Here is a 17511-nt window from a genome sequence, read left to right as displayed (position 1 = left end):
TTTTTTATTTTATTTTGTATTTTGGCCTTCTCTATATTTTTCTCTTTTGGTTCTTTCGTGCTCTTTATTTATTTATTTATTTATTATATATATATATATATATATATATATTTTCTTTTGATTTTGTTAACAATATTTGAGCTTCTCTAGCCTTATCTTATTTTTTTTGTATTCTAATTAATTTTCTTTCCAAATCTTTCCTTTCTCCTATCTGTATTTTTTTTTCTTCCTTATCCAACCCTATCTTTCCAATATAATTATAAGGTAGATAAAGATAATAAAGAGAGATGAAGAAGGGGTTTTTTTTTTTTTTTCAACCCTTCATTTTCTATTTCCTTTCCCCAAATTTAAAAAGATAATTACTTTCCTACAAAGTATAAAAAATAGGAAATGAAGGCTTGTATACTTGTTATATCTTAATTATCTCATTATTACAAGCTCATAAAGTAAGGGTAGATAAATTCTTCTTTCCAAATCTTTCCTTTCTTATATACTTGTCAGAACCAATAATGATTGGCCAAATTGATGCAAATAATATCCAAATACCAAAATTTTCCCTATATACCCTCTGTAGAGTAAAAGAAGCTCTTGGAAAGATCAAAGAAAGAATCTGTTCTTGCTCGGTAAAGAATTCTTCCAATAATTGCGAATTTAACCTTTTAAAAAGAATGCGTACAGTACTTTTGTGTTTACGAGCCAAAGTTTTAAAACAAGAAAGGCGAAGTATATACGGGATTCGATACAAATTATTTATTTTTTTTATTTATTATTATTATTATTATTATTTTTTTTTTTTTTTTTGAGGATCCTCTGTAATAATGAGAAAGATTTCTGGATATACGCACAAATCGATCAATAATAGAAAAACCCAACGAATCGATCCCGGTCGGCTTATTAATGTGATGCCCTAACACATTACAAAAATTTGCTTTAGCCAATGATCCAAGCAGAGTAATAATAGGAACAAGTGTATCGATTTTTTTAATAGCATTATCTATTAGAAATGAATTTTCTAGCATCTGACTCCATATCACTAAAGTATTTAATAGCATACTTGAAATATAGCTCAAAAAGTCAACGAGAACTCTTGGATCTTATTTACTTGTTAATTTTTTTTAAACCGAATCTTCTCTTTTCCTCTCTATTTTTATTTACTTCCTATCTTCCTCTTTATTTTTAATTTTTTTTTTACTCCCTATCTTCCATTTTTCTCTCTGTTTTGTATTTTGTTTTGTATTTTTTTTTTTTTTACCAATATTGGCCTCATTGGTTCTAGTTAATTTCTATATGGATGATACCAAAATCTAAATAACAGACCAACGAACAAGAAATCTGATTCTGAATAATTAGACAAAGAAAAGAAAATTTGATTACGACGTGATTTCTTATAGCACTAATGGATAAATGAAGGAGAGATTTGAAATATGACTTACCGTAATAACAAAGCAAGATCTCTCTAATAATCAAATCTCCACCTCCCTCGTAAATCTAGTTGTTAGTATTTTTTTTCTTTTTTAGTTGTAGGAACCACTTATGTATTTTGGAGAGGGGTTAGTGACGGTAGTTTAAGGAAAATTATTATTATTATTATTATTACCCGTCCCTCGTGAGATACTCCAAATGTTGTCGGGGTTAGTTTCTTATCACACCGTTCGTCATCTTTTGTTAGTATTTCACATTTTAATTAATAACCCAACTAACCATATGAAATACGACTCTAAAACAACTTCAGTAAAAATCGAATTCCATGTTTTCATTGTTTCTAAATTGTATTGGGTAATCCCCAAATATAGTTTGTAATAATATTATATTTAATGGTACAAATTATATTTTCCTTTTCTCACTTCATTTTTAAACTACAAACTCTAGTTGTTGATGGTAAAGTTTTTATTTTATTTCCATTTAAATAAAGCATCTCCTTTAGCTTAACGTGTATGGGATATCTGTATTAGTTTTAATTATTTCTAATAAAATATATGAGCTTGCAACGAGCATGTTTTCGTTTCCTCTTTAAATGACATAAGCATGTATATGACAATAAACGATAGCAGATCTAGGGTTTAGAAAATTTGATCCTTAAAAAAAAATTATGACATTATTTCAAAAAGGCAAAAAAAAAAAAAAAAAAAAAGATATAATTACAAGTCAAAAATCCCGTTGACTTTTATTTCTTGTGTTTTGATTGGTTGGTTGTTACATTGGATTTGAGGCATGGGCTTCCAAAAGCTGTTGCTCTAGCTGCAATGTCAACGCAAAAACAATCATTAAACTCCTAATTTTTATCTAATCAAATATAATTAATATTTACAATCAATTTCTTTTATTTCCCTTTTCATGGGTTTTAGTTAAATTGAGAGTATGGATGCTCGTGGATTAGATTAGGTCAAGTTATGACCTTTTTGAGACTCAAAGCCTGGTTACCGGGTAGTGTGCTAGCTAGGACGTTGGCCCCCATTAAGGGTGGATTGTGAGATCACACATTGATTGAAGAGGGGAACAAAACATTTTTTATGATGGTATGGAAACCTTTCTCTATCATACACGATTTAAAACGGCGAGAGAAACACAAGAAGAAAAAGTCTAAAAAAGACAATATTTACTATCGGTGTGCTTGGACTATTACAACTATCAGATATCTCAAAAGCCACTTCACAACTCCCCAATGTTTTCCTTTCGAAACCTATAACAACCTTAAATTTTCTAAATGTTCATAATCTTGTTGCAAAATTTTAATGGGCCTGGTAAATTCATAAATAAATTGAACTTCAAGAGTATTTTGGTAAATTATCATTTTTTTAATTATTTTATTAGTAATTTTTTAAAAAAATCAAAACTGTTTGTAAAAAAATTTTAAAAAAAGTTCTTAATTTTTTTTTTTAAAAAAAAATTGTCTTTTTGACCTTTATGCTTTCTTTCCATTTCAATCCTTAATATTCTTTGTTAGGATTGTATTTATTACCAATAGTTTATTTAAATTTTATTTTTAATAAAAGTAAAGGTTATAGATAAAAAAATAATAAATATATAAATATTTTTAAAAGTTACTAAATATTAAATAATAAAACGTAATTATGCAACTAAATAAAAATAATAAATATATGTATATATAACTGTATATGTATAGTTTTAGCGGGTATGAACCGAATTGGTCCATAAAATTTTCATTTATTTAAACCAAACTCAAACTGTACTAATTGGATTGGGTTGATCGGATTTTTAGATCATCTAATTTTTTTGAACTCCTAAAAAAAAATTAATTAATATATATATATTATTGAAAGAAAAAACAATAAGTAAATAAAAATATTATTAAACGAAATGATCCAAAAAAACCTTGAACAGAGTCTCGAACTTGTCCTTCACCGAAGCAAATTCTTCCTTCACATGTTGTAAACATTTCAAACACCTTCAAAATTAAAAATTAAAAATTAAAAATACTTTCTTTTTCGTTTTTTATTAGTTAATAAATATTCAAATTTTAATAATAATAATAATAATAATAATAATAATAAATAAATAAATAAATAACTGACCCTTCAATATTCTTGTCCTGGCAGCTGTTGCGGAAAGGAATGCAAGCCATCTGCACTTTGTTTGCTCCAATGCTGCGTTATTACCAACGGTCAAAAACCAAAAATTCATATTATTATTTTTTGAGTTTTAATATTTTTAATTACATTTTTTTTTCGGTTGGGTTAGGTTAAAATATAAACTTCGGCTCGATTCTTGGATTGACTTTTTCTGGGTCAATTCATTTCGACCAACCTGAAAATAGGATTCCAGCCTAACCCTAAACCTACCGTTAAAATTAATGATATATTGACTTGTGAATATTTAATGTTTATGGCATTTAAGTCATTAATGTACATATACATAGATATGAAAGATTTTTTTAAATAATTAAAAAAAAAATTCTAAACAATTCGAAGATTTGAGTTGGATTAGATTGTGAACTCTATTTGGGTTGCTCGGGTCACTAACCCACCCAACCACATATTTTGAGTTTGTTCAAAAGATTTTTCTAACCCAACTCATGTACACCTCTACTTTTTTAATATCATTAACACTTAATCACATTCGGAATATCAGATATTTGAATTGAATGCATTGAATGCAAAAAAGAAAAAGAAAAAATCATTTTGAATCGAGTATGAGTATAGTTTAACTGACGGGTAAGAACTAATAGGCTAGAGATCTAAATTCTTCTGACCCACGTGTTCGTGAAGGTCGATTTATGAGATAAGTGAATAGGGAAGGAAGAAGAAAGAAGAAAAGGGAAAAGTGAACCTTGAGCTGCTGCCTTTCAACTGGTGAACATAAGCATCAACTTTGTTGAAATCAATACATTTGTGATCTCTGCAATGGAAAAGGAATCTATTTTAAGAATCAACAAAGCAAATAAATAGATATCTAAATCATTCAAATAATTAATTTCCCCATACAAAGCTTTAGCAAGTTCATTGATAAGCCTTTGAGAGTCTTCAAAGAATATAGAAACCACTTCCACCACAAACTCTGGATTGCTCTCATCTTGCAAACTTTGAAGCTCTTTGAATTCATCATTCAAATATCCCTAAACAAAACACAAAACTATTGAAAACCCACATAATATTTCATCCCCTTCAAATCATATGCAAAAGATATGAAAAATCCGGAAAAATAAATCCGTTCTGAGTAGTTTTTGTGAGAATCTCAAACGTGAAGGGGAAGCCCGAAAGAGAAAATCCAAAGAGGACGATATCTGCTAGAAGTGGGTCTGGGTCGTTACAAATGGTATCAGAACCAGACACCGGACCATGTGTCAACGAGGAGGCTGTTCCCCGAAGGGGGTAGATATGAGGCGGTGTACCAGTAAAGATGTTGGGCCCTGAAGAGGATGGATTTCGTGGAGGTGCAACCTCGATTGGAGAAAGTAACGAATGCCAACAAAGACGTTGGGCATTAAAGAAGGATGGATTGTGAGAATCCCACTTTAGTTGGAGAGGAGAAGGAAACATAGTTTATAAGAGTATGAAAACCTTTTACTAGCATACGAGTTTTAAAGATCTTGAGGGAAAGTGCGAAAGGGAGGTGGTGAGTCTGGGTCGTTATAGTTCTATTTGTACCAATACGAACATAACCGAGTAAATATAATGCACAAACAAATTTTCGTGAATAAGATATCTAAACTCAGGTAATATAAACCGAAGTAAAAAGAGTACTTTTTTAATTGTATTTGATATCTAACCTCTTTGAAGAGTGAGAGTGTGTAATCAAGCAGCTGCTTTTGTAAATGAAGCACACCTTCCATTATTGAAAAGCTTTTAGAAATCCACAAGACAGGTAGGGGGAAGGAGATGGACTTTATAATAACAATGAAAGCTAAAGAAGGGAACGGTCTTTTCTTTCACTTCCTTGCATTATTGATTATTCCCTTCTCCATGTGGACGATGAGCCAATACAATTTCAAAGCTACTATTTTATGGTTAAAGATACTGAATGAAGATGTTGGCCTCGAAAGGAGTGGACACCGGGCAGTATGCCAACAAGAACACTGAACCCTAAATGGGGATGAATTGTGAGATCCCATATTAATTAGAGAGAGAAACTAGTGACATGTTGAACCCTAAATGAGTGTGAATTGTGAGATCCCGCATCGTTTGGAGAGAGGAACAAAACATTATTTATAAGAGTGTGGAAACCTCTCCATAACATACACGTTTTAAAAATCTTGAAGGAAAAGTTCAAAAGGGAAAGCCCAAGGTGAGCTTGGATTGTTACAAAAATGCACATTCTTTTTCGATGACTTAACTATAGTAACTTTAAAGTTAAACGTATTTTCGCTTTGTTTGGGTCAACTTTATTGTATGACCTCTAAGAAATTTTTCTAGAAAGTATGTGAGCGAGAACAAAACATACAGAAGCAACATGTGTTTGTCTTTGAAGATTGTCTATTCTTCATTTTTAGAAACGAGAAGTACATAAATGTCAGTACAGTCCCGAACATTATAATAATAGCTTATTATTATTCGCATTCTCCAATGTACTCCTACCATGTATCCACTCCCCCTATCACATCCCTTTTCTTTAGACGCATTATTGTTTCTTTTTCTCTGTTTTTAAGGTGCGTTGAACATTTTTGTTTTGTTTTATTTGTCCAAAGAGCATGACTTACTTAGTCTTTTGTGTGGCCAAATAATACTCTCCATTTTCTAATTTCTTTTCATATTTTAATAGTTTCCGACATTATTTTATTTCAATTCAAAAGAATTTCTTGGCCTTCTTATAAAGATTCGTCGAATTTCTAAAGAATGCTCATTTAGGTCTCGATCACGTGGTTGAAGTATCGAGAAAAACGAAAAACTTCCATTTTAGCTCGGGCAGAAGACATTTTTCTTATTCTGAATTTAGTAGCCGGTGAATCACTAAAGAGAAAATTCGGGAGACATTCTTCATCGATGTAATGGTCAATCACTGATCAAATTCCATTTTTCCACATTTCTCCTCAAGTTCGAGCCCTAGAAAGATAATTGAAAGAAAAATTAAAATTTAAAAATAAACTTATAAAAGAATTATAAAATAAAAGGGAAAAAACAGTCTTATCTAACCTTATCTTAGCTCATCTACTTTGTTATTCCTTACATATGCATACAAACATTAGTTTAGGGATTTTATATTTGATGAATATATTCTAAGTCACATGTAGATATATTATTGTAAAATATTGAAATAAACTTTTGTGGTGGTGGCGTTGTTTGATTGGATAATTGGTTGTGAGCTGCCCAAAGGGAACATCAATAGCATCTATTCTTTGGCTTTACTCTATCAAGCATGGCATGTGACTAGTTTTTATTTTATTACTTTCCTTTTGCTTTGGCCATTATTGGTGATGTTCAATGTCTACCAACCTCCAATGTTTAAAAAATGTATTGTTTTGGTTGGTAAGATGCTTGGAGGGTTCTTACACGTGTCAAAAACCGAACGATTGAGATAATAGATACCTGCCTCTTTCTAAAATATAATTGAGTAATTTTTAGTACACGATAGCTCACGTTCCTAAATTTAAGTTTCTGGGTAGTTTTGACGTATATTTTGGTGTTTTTGTGTATGTATTTGGGCACTTGTAGTGTAACGGCTTAAGTTCATCCCAAGTAGATATTGTCCTCTTTGGGTTTTACCTTTCGGGCTTTCCTTCAAGGTTTTTAAAAGGCGTATGCTAGGAAGAGGGTTCCACACCTTATAAAGGGTAATTCATTCTCCTCTACAACCGATGTGGGATCTCACAATCCACCCTCTTTTAGGGTCCAGCGTCCTCGCTGGCACTCGTTTCTTTCTCCAATCAATGTGGGACCCCCACCAAATCCACCCCCCTTCAGGGCCTAGCGTCTTTACTGATACACCGCCTCATGTCTACCCCCTTCAGGGAACAGTCGGGGTTTGGCTCTAATACCATTTGTAACGGCTCAGGTCTGCCGCTAGCAAATATTGTCCCCTTTGGGTTTTTCCTTTCAGGCTTTCCCTCAAGGTTTTTAAAACGTGTCTGCTAGGGATATATTTTCATAACCTTATGAAGGGTGTTCTGTTCTCCTCTCCAACCGATCTAGGATCTCACATTGTAGGTTATAGAGGAATTAACGTGAAATTGATAATTCAGATGAAAATAAGGTGTGCTTAAGCTTTGAAGAGTAACTTGAAGTATTCAAGTCGATTAAAGAAGTGTTGCAACAAAAGAATCTGATAGGAAAATATCTCGACATTGTTTAGAGCATACTCAAAATCATGTAACCAAGCCTCAACACTCATCTATCCACTAACGTCCCACCTCTTCCCTAAAATACCTCAGTCAACCCCATTTCAAATGATAAGGGTTGTGACACTAAAAAAAAGTTTTAATAAGAATAAGTGGTTAATGTAAGACCTAAAGGATCCAAAAAAGAAATTAAGAGGTCTTAAGCAAGTTATTTATATACCCTAACAAGTAATTTTAAGGACTTGGGCATTTGGAGAAGAATTGGAAAGGAAAAAGTAAGCTAAAATGGAGAAAATGTCATTTTTCCAATTTCTAAGGAACTTTTTGCATTTTTAATTTGTTATCTAAAAGGAATTTCAGAGGTAGAAAAATTACGGATTTTTCAAGAAAAATAATAATAAAATATTTGAAACTTTTAACAAATTATCAATTACAAGTGTCATTCGGCTCAAAATCAGAACCTGGTTGGATCTCCTCCAAAATTGGATATAATCTAGAACACTCATAGATCATCACATCCAACGACTAGAATTCAAACCAAGGTCGATAAGGCTCGGATCAGAGTAGATATTTCCAATGGATTATCCAAAAAATTCAATCTCCAAATCACGAAAATTCTAGAGGTTTCAACGTCGATGGAAACTTCCCCTATAAAATCTGAAGTTGAGGCAATAGTTTGAAACAAAAATCGAGCAACGTTGAGCTTCCAATCATAAGCAATAATGTAACGACCCTAAATTTCCACATATCTAGAGTCACTACTAACGTCTCATGCTCATCTCTAATATAAAATATAACTCTAAGAATTCTTTACTAGCGGAAAAATTTTAAACTTCAAAATACGTTAAAACATTAGAAAACACTGTTGGACTTACGTGTTTCAAACATCATGTTGGAGTTCAAAATAAGATAAAATAAGTACAAATTAAATAATTTAAATAAATGAAATGCAAATACCTGTCCTAACAAGACTAGAATTTTAAATATGCAACTATCCTATGCACGCGCCACAGTCTCTGATCACGATGTCGCCGCCAACCGTACATGAGCACCTTGTCTTTACCTAAAAAACAATATGGCACACGGCCTGAGTATTTCGAACAAATACTCAGTAAGTGACCCCACTATAGGGTCATGCTAATGCAAACACATACAATCATGAATTAGAGACCTATCTCTAATCATCTTAAGGGTGGCCTCTAGTCTCGAACATATTGGATGTGTAGTACTTCCCTACACACGACTCACACGTGCGAGGTGAATCCCCAGGGCGCTCGCACACCCCCTGGACCCTCTGGTCAAGCTAATCTGTAGCGATGTCCGGAGGTCAGCGGAACCCCATAGTCTCATGCGCCTCATGAACACCCTCATTTGTGTGCATTCGCACCTGTGCGCATTCGCGCTCATCATACGATGCACGTCCACACTCATCATCTCTAAGGGAAGTAGCCATATGCTTATGAACATACAATATGCATGAGGTCCCTCTAAATCCAATTATACATCTTTTCTGACACAATCCTCTAATCTCATATCTTGGTTACACTATGTAATACGTGCTTGTGGATATTTACATTAATATCATTTTAATACTCTTAGGGTTGTGTCCTATGTCGATCTAACGACATGATGCAATATGGCAAACAACATCATAAGGCATGTTCAACATGGAAAACATCATCATGTTAATAACATCGTCATGCATATATCATACTCATCATAGAAGTCATTAAGTGCATCAAATATAACATGTACGTCATGCACTGAAACATAAATAGCGTACATTTAACAGACATCACAACACAACATCATCCTCACACATCATCATAATTCAAACATTTGATGCCAGAGTACTCCCTAATTTATTTAACGTAAGCTCCCATTCCTCGAGAACTGCATCAAATGTTGCCAAGGTTTGCTTCCTATCGCATCGTTCGTCACCTTTTGTTAATATTTCACATTTTAATTAATAATCCAACTAATAGTGTGAAATACGGCTCTAAACGGCCTCAATAAAAATCGAATTCCATGATTTCATTGTTCCTAAATTGTATTGAATATTAAAACTTAAAACTTAAATTAAAGAGATGTCATTATTATTAATATTTCAACCACTTGGATAATTAACATTTAATATTATATCTTCCATTTTCCTTCTCTCAGCAGTTCAATTTTACTTCCATATCAAATTACTAATTATTTTAAGCCGTTTAAATCTATTTATTTTAATGAGTTTAAATCTAATTCTTTTAAACTTTTTCTTCTTACTTTAATTCAACTTAATTATCTACCTCTAATTTTCCTCTCTTGCTATTTTTTTATTATTTTCGTGAGAGTATTCGGACCAATTTTAATGGACTCTGGACACGATGGTTTCTAACTCTGATCATTGCAACCGATCATTTCTTGCAAGAGAATCATTCCTAACTCAAGATCTAAATAATTACTACTATCTTTTATAAAAAGGAAAATGTAAATTTCTACTAACCTTTTCAGATGACATCTCTCTTCCTTTATCTGTCTTTCTTCTTCTAGATCTCTCGAGGCCTTTCTTATCTATCCATGTCTAACCATCTCTTCATTATATGCTTTTTTTTCCTCCCACAAAATATTTTATGTTTCTATTTTTTTTTGCTGAATTATTGATACTGAATAAGAGAGGTATTCAGTATTTTTTTTCTTCTTATTTTGTTATTTTTATTTTAATATATGTATATATATTAAACCCGGGGCGTTACAAATAAGCATTTAGATTTTGGGTCTCTTACTCTCGAATTTCTTTCAAATTCGAAAGCAATTCTCCACCATTTCTCTTCAAACTTGTTCTTATAGTTTCTAAACAAGATTACCCACAAGTGTCAGAAACTATTCCCCCAATCCAATCCGTCATTAAAGAGCTTTAAGGAAAACTCGAAAATCCAATCTGAGGATACACGGTAATTTGTTGAGCAAGGACGATCCCAATAAGTTTCTGCACCTCCAAGGAATGTTTCCATAGAAGACCACAAAGAGAAATAACCTTAGGAATGTGTCCAATTGAAGAAAATCAGTTTCGGGCTCAAATTGTGGGTAAATTTCGAATTTCTATCTACGGTCCATTTTGATGAAGGACGAAGTTGAGTAACTTTGATAAATGAATCCAGAGTTGTAACGTCATAGAACAAGCTACCCAAGAGATCGAAAATCAGGTGTGTCTGGTAACTTGCAGACCGAGAGCAATTTTCAAAAATTGGGTACACACACTAAAAAAACGTTCCTCCAAACCAATTCTTTTAGCCTGAGGAAAGGATGTGGAAGAGGTTCCATGCAGAAATCGGGCCTTGAAAACCACTAGAATTGGCTACCTATAAGAAATCCTCTGTTTTTGCTCCGGCGAGAAATCAGATTTTGGACAAACTTTGGAAGCTAATATCTTAGGCTACGATCCACGGGAAAGTATGAAATCAATCCCTAACTCTTGCGGTTGGGTTTTATGGCCTAAAACTCATAGTTTGTAAACAAAAACATATTTTATTTTTAATAAGGTTATTATTGATGTTTATTTAGTAAAGATTGTTATTGAATAAAGTGAATTTTACGATCATTAATCTAAATTCAATAACCTAAGAATACTCTGACTATAATATGATTACTTGAACTATATGTAGAGACATAAGAGTTGATCAAGTTCAAGTATATAGTCAAAATGATCTATAGTACAAGGATAAGACTGAGTACCTTATCCTGGAGACAGTATGGATGCAGCCCACTTTTGTATATGATATAAACAATGTGATCACAAAATTGTACATGTGGAGACATGTGAGTGAGGGCGTCCTATGCAATGAGTATTGCATAAGATCGGACCATGAAGAAAAATCACTCTCACTTTAACTTTATAATGTTGTTTACTGTTGAGACTGATTTTTTTACTCGATGACCTAAGTAACTCAACCTTAATCCTGAGCTAACTATGAACTCATGTTTATTCAGACTTATCCTTAGATTTGCATGGGTGAGAGTGACTCAAGTTCGCTGACTCAATAAGCCTCCCATTTCAAGGTTAAGACTAGGTGAATAGCTGGGGACATAGGGTGCAAGATAGAATTCACTCCTACCCCTATTAGGGATAGTAGAGAGGTTGTTCCCTTAAGTACTAACTTCAGATCTTGAACAAGGGGCCCCACCCTCTCATTGACTCGAGAGGGATTCGGTTTGGTGGTTGGAACACAAACCAATTGTTCATTAGAGAATTAGTGGGACTTAAGAAACAAGAAGTAACTTTAGGGGTAAAAACGGTAAACTGACCCAGCTCTAGTTACGAAGAACCTGTGATGGATCGACTTACTAATCATGGTTATATCAAATGGATAGAAATATATCTATAGTGAGAGGAGTGCAATTACTAGGCTACGTAGATTACTAGGCTTGCCATGTAATCCCACAAATTTAGTGAAATTTTGAGTATCAAAATTTTGTAGTCTCAAATTTGCCTTAACATACAAATATCAATCTACACATAGAAATTCTTGAAAAACTTTGAGAAATTCTCACAAAACTCTCTCTATACATATACTAAATTCCTTTCAAATTTAGACACTCACTAGATTCCACAATCTCGTTCTAAGGTTGGAGAATAGTAAAGAAGACACTAGGAGTGGTTCGAAACTGAGAAAATGAATTTAAACTACAAAATGTTAGAGTGCCTAAGATTCAAATTGCTTCCACATGTGTTATATTAACATCATCACTTCCTTGTAACACCATCTTTAAATTTCATGAAGAAATCGAAAGGAGAAATGGTATGATCAAAGTTGTGGAAGGCAATTTTTAGACAGCGGCACAAAAGGATGTGCGCGTCTTCTTTCCGTCCAAAGGAGGAAGAAAACGATTTCAGTATATCTTCTCAAAAATAGAGTAGAAATTGAACGTCTCATGGGTTCTAGTATTGATTGTGTTGTTATTTTATGAATATGGGTAGGTTAATTCACAGTTCTAGGGATTGGAACTTCCGGAGCCAATTGAATTTAAGAACATTTATAAGCATTTGGGTACACAAACTCTTAATTCACAAATGTTAAAACCTCCCAATCAATTTCATTTCCTTTAAAAAAAAAAAAAAAAAAAAAAAAGATTATTTTATTGATCATATATCTCAACCCAAGAATATTTTTTTGAGATTCGAATTTGATCCTGTCAAATTTGAATGATTCTAAACCTGCAATTTAAACTCGGTAGAATTGCAAACAAACTTAGTCATTGGCTAAAAAAAGCACCAATGATATTTTTACTACATTTCCAAGTCTACCTTACAAATACAGCATCCATGGTTTTATATAGCCTCGAAATGAAAAATTCCAATATTTGTAACTTTCATATCTTATGACCATAATTAGAAACTATACAAATGTAACCCAGTAAATAAATGTATTAAAATACATTAATGAAATACTATAACTTTAAATGATCCTCTACCCAAAATTTGTAACCATATAAGAATAAATGAAGTTTGATTCTTCTTTAATATGGCATGAATTGCAATCTTGGGATAATTTGAACAACATTTCCTTGAATTTTATAATGCATGATTGATGTCTTGGTTCATATCATTATGATAAGGAATCACTAAAAAAAAAAAAGTAAGATATGGATTACCTTGTTAAACAAATATCTCAAGACAAGAATTGTAACGATCCTAAATTTTTACTTACCTAGAGACACTACCGTCGTCATCATCTAAACTCGTATGCGGAATTAAACATTAAAAACTTCATCATAAAACATAATCTTCATCTTAAAACACAGTCATGGACTTAGTGTTTTGAAAACATCTTTAAAACGACACAACAAAAGACTAAAGAAAATAAGTAAAGTTTTAAATTAAAAACATCTTATTCTAGCCAAGTCTAAGAAAATAAATGCGATTACCTTATTATGCATGTGTCATGGTCTCAAGTTGCGATGTTGTCGTCAGCTATAATAGGGACGTCTTGCCTTTACCTGAAAATAAGTAGCACATGACTTGAGTATTTTAAGAAATACTCAGTAAGTCAGAGAATGCAAACACATGTAACTCATGTAACTCATGATTTAGGGACCTATAATTTAAAACCATTGTAGGGGTGGTCTCCAGTCTCGGACAAATTGGATGTGTAGTATTTCCCTACACACGACCCACATGTGCGAGTGTGAATCCCCAGGGGACTCACACACCCCCTGGTCCCTCTTTGATCAAGCTAATCTGTAGCGATGTCCGGAGGTCAGCGGGAACCCCCATAGTGTCATGCTCCCCATGAATACCCTCATCATCATATTGTGTGCGTCCACACTCATCATCATAAATGAGGAAGTATCCCGATGCATATGAACACACAAAATGCATGAGGTCCCTATAGTTTTCATATTTAAATCATCTTTAAGACACAACCATATACACTGTTCACACATTACTCTAAGTAACATGCACGCATTGACCTTCATACATTCAACTCATTCGTTTAACTAGTGTTGTGTGTTTAAAAACTTGTTAATATGGAACATCGTTATATGGAACATCGTCATATGAAGTCATTTCATCATCATATGTCTCACATCATCTTATTATTATGCATCATCATCATCATATCGACATCGTGTACATCATAACATCATCATATAACATCTTCACTGTAATAGCCCAATAATAATAATAATAATAAATAAACAAATAAAAATAGTTATAAAAAATATATATGTCAAAATAATAATAATAATAATTCATAAATAAATAATCCCAACATCCTATTCTTTCAGCCCCACAAAAATGTCAGGTTTGAGAAAAAGTAAAATGGCACCCTTATAGTTATCATAAGAAATTAATTTATGATCAAATCTTCTTTCATATTTTACCAGATCCTATAATAATCAGATCCCATATCCCATTAGTTAGAGGAAATAACGTTAGAATCAATAAAATTTTAGTTGTGGCAGATCTATAAATATAAATATAGAATTGAAAATCTATTTACAAAATCAAAATAATTACATAGGAGGAAGAAGATTGAGGAAAGATTTGTTGAACAGAATTTAAAAATAAAATAGTAAATATCAAAGGCCAATGAACTCCATTAAATTTTGTCTAGTTGAAAATAGCATATTATATATATATATATATATATATATATATATATATATATATAACACTTCAAGACTTTTAACCATGACCAATGTAAATTAGAGAAATAATTTTATAAATTTCAAACTTAAAACGGTTGTCATTGGCTCACATAGGTTGATTTGGATTTCAAAGGACGGAATTGAACTTTCATTAAGGATATATTCGTGACGACTTAAGCTAACCAGGTAAGTGGTCTTACTATCGGCATGGTTATATTTGATGTTGACACATGTCATGTGGTTCTGCACGTGTCATATATATTATATGTGTTAATTGTCTGTGGATCAATATGCTTATGATATGTTATGTATGTGTTGTAATATGTGAATTGTATGATAATAATCACAGTACGATGTGCTCAATGATATGTTTGAGATAGGATATGAGAAGGATGCACAAAATGAAATGTAACGATAGGAGTAAGATACGTTCATGAAACGTTAAGGTTAGGTTACATATTGAAGTGCTATGGATATGAGAGTTTGATAAAAGAATACGGGTAGGTTATGGGCAGAAAGGGATAGGTTTGTGATAGATTGATAGAACGATAGTGTTAGGGTATGTTCCTATGATGTTATGATTATGATACGACATGTGAATGATATATATATTTTGTTGTCATATGATATGAAATATGTTATGGTATAAGATATGTGATAAATTGACATATTTATGGTATGATATATTGTGATGCAATAGATTATGGTATGATATGTATATGATGAAATGTTATGTTAAAAGCATAAGACGTTATGTTATGTCTCATAAATTGTGTGTATACAACTTGATATGAATGACATGAAATATAACCCCGATAGAATTATGTATGATATGAGAAGTGAAGAATGAGAAACGATATGGTATGAATGATGAACGATATGTGAAATGATATGAAAAATGATATGATATGTACAGAACGCTAGCGGGGTTGTATAAATGATAATGAAAATGGAAAAATTGGGACCTCATGCATTATTTGTGCTCATGCATTGGGGGATACCCCTATTCCATCACGAGGGTATGGACGCATACATCCACGAGGCAGGCGAAGTATCATTATGTTTTACATAATGCTGCCGTGACAGTTACTAATTCTAATGGGTGTCGGTAGCAGTAGAGCCACCAGAGAAGGCTCGTGCGACAAGAAAAGGGGGCCCAGCGGTGTGCGAAGTCTGGTGAGCCCATACCCGTACGTATGAGCTGTGTGTAGAGTATATGGTACACATCCAAGCTGCCCATTAGAATAGTGTTGTAGGAAAAATATACTGATATGATAGGTCCCGTCGTAGCATTTTGCATGTTCTTGTTGCATAACCCCCAATAGTGGGGTCACTTACGAGTATTTCTTTAAATACTCAAGCCATGTGTTATTACATTTCTCAGGTTGAGGCAAAACATTCTTGTACGGCTGACGACGGTATCGCAACTCGAGACCATGGCACATGCATAGGATAGTAGTATTTATTTTCTTAGACTTAGGCTAGAATAAGATGTTTTTAACTTAAATGCTTATTTACTTTAGCTATGTTTTAAAATAAATGATATGTTTTACAGAATTTAAATGAAGTCTTCAGCATTTAATGTTTAAGATATGTATACATTGGCCCCCTTAAATTAAGTCATCATATAACATCAAGTCATCATATAACATCATCTAACGTCATCACATAACATTATCACATCATCATATAACATCATCATCTAACGTCATCACGGCATCACAAAACATTATCAATCATCATATAGCATCATTATATCACCATATAACATCATCACATCATTATCTAATGTCATCAAGTTATCATATAACATCATCGCATCATCATCTAACGTTATCACATCATCACATAACCTTATCACATCATCATTAACATTATCATCTAATGTCACCACGACATCACAAAACATTATCAATCATCATATAACATCATCGCATCATTATCTATTGTTATGAAGTCATCATATGATATGAACCAAAAAACATCAATCATACAACATACTTCAATAACGATGTGAAGAAAAAGTTGTCAAAATTATCAAAAGATGTTTCAATGCATGCCACATTGAAGAATAGTGAAGTTTGATTGTTATAAATTTTGGGTGGGTTACAATTTAGAGTTTTTAGGACTTTTTATTTACTTTAGGTTACAATTACATAATGGTTAATTATGACCATTAAGTATGAATGTTACAACTCTTTGAATGCCTAGTAGTTTCATTTTGAAGCTATATAAAGCCATGTATGTTGTATTTGTAAGAGACTTGGAAAATATAGTAAAAGAAGCATTTGTGCTCTTCTTTGGCCAATGACTAAGTTTCTTTGCAATTCGATACAGTTTAGGTTGCATGTAGAATCATTCAAGCTCGACATGATCAATCTTACTTGTGGAGTGATTCGAATCTCAAGCAAGTGTTCTTGCCTTGAGATATTTGATCAACAATAATCATTCAAGCTAGACATGATCGATCTTGCTTGTGGAGTGATTCGAATCTCAAACAATGTTCTTGCCTTCAGATATTCGATCAACAAGGTAATCTGAATCTTACTCCTCTTGTAGTAGTTCCTTATCTTATCATCATATTACATTATCACATCATCATCTAACGTCATCACGCCATCATTTAATCGATTCTTACTTCCAAACAC

At 32.6% G+C, this 17511-nt stretch overlaps 1 protein-coding gene across 1 annotated transcript; it reads right to left on the bottom strand.

Moving 5' to 3' along the window:
- Positions 1-2032: 2032 nt before the first annotated feature.
- Positions 2033-5353, bottom strand: LOC111473126 (histidine-containing phosphotransfer protein 1-like). Its single transcript, XM_023118700.1, has 6 exons — positions 5228-5353; positions 4443-4573; positions 4288-4356; positions 3534-3605; positions 3334-3406; positions 2033-2238 (listed from the first exon to the last, which is right to left on the bottom strand). Exons 1-6 carry the CDS (start codon positions 5288-5290, stop codon positions 2194-2196), a joined length of 453 nt encoding a protein of 150 aa, XP_022974468.1. The 5' UTR covers positions 5291-5353; the 3' UTR covers positions 2033-2193.
- Between the last annotated feature and the right edge of the window lie 12158 nt (positions 5354-17511).

The sequence above is a fragment of the Cucurbita maxima genome, unplaced genomic scaffold, assembly GCF_002738345.1.
Source record: "Cucurbita maxima cultivar Rimu unplaced genomic scaffold, Cmax_1.0 Cma_Scf00104, whole genome shotgun sequence".
NCBI lineage: Eukaryota > Viridiplantae > Streptophyta > Magnoliopsida > Cucurbitales > Cucurbitaceae > Cucurbita > Cucurbita maxima.
The sequence above is the reverse complement of the archived record's forward strand: the minus strand, read 5'-3'. Positions and strand labels throughout refer to the sequence as shown.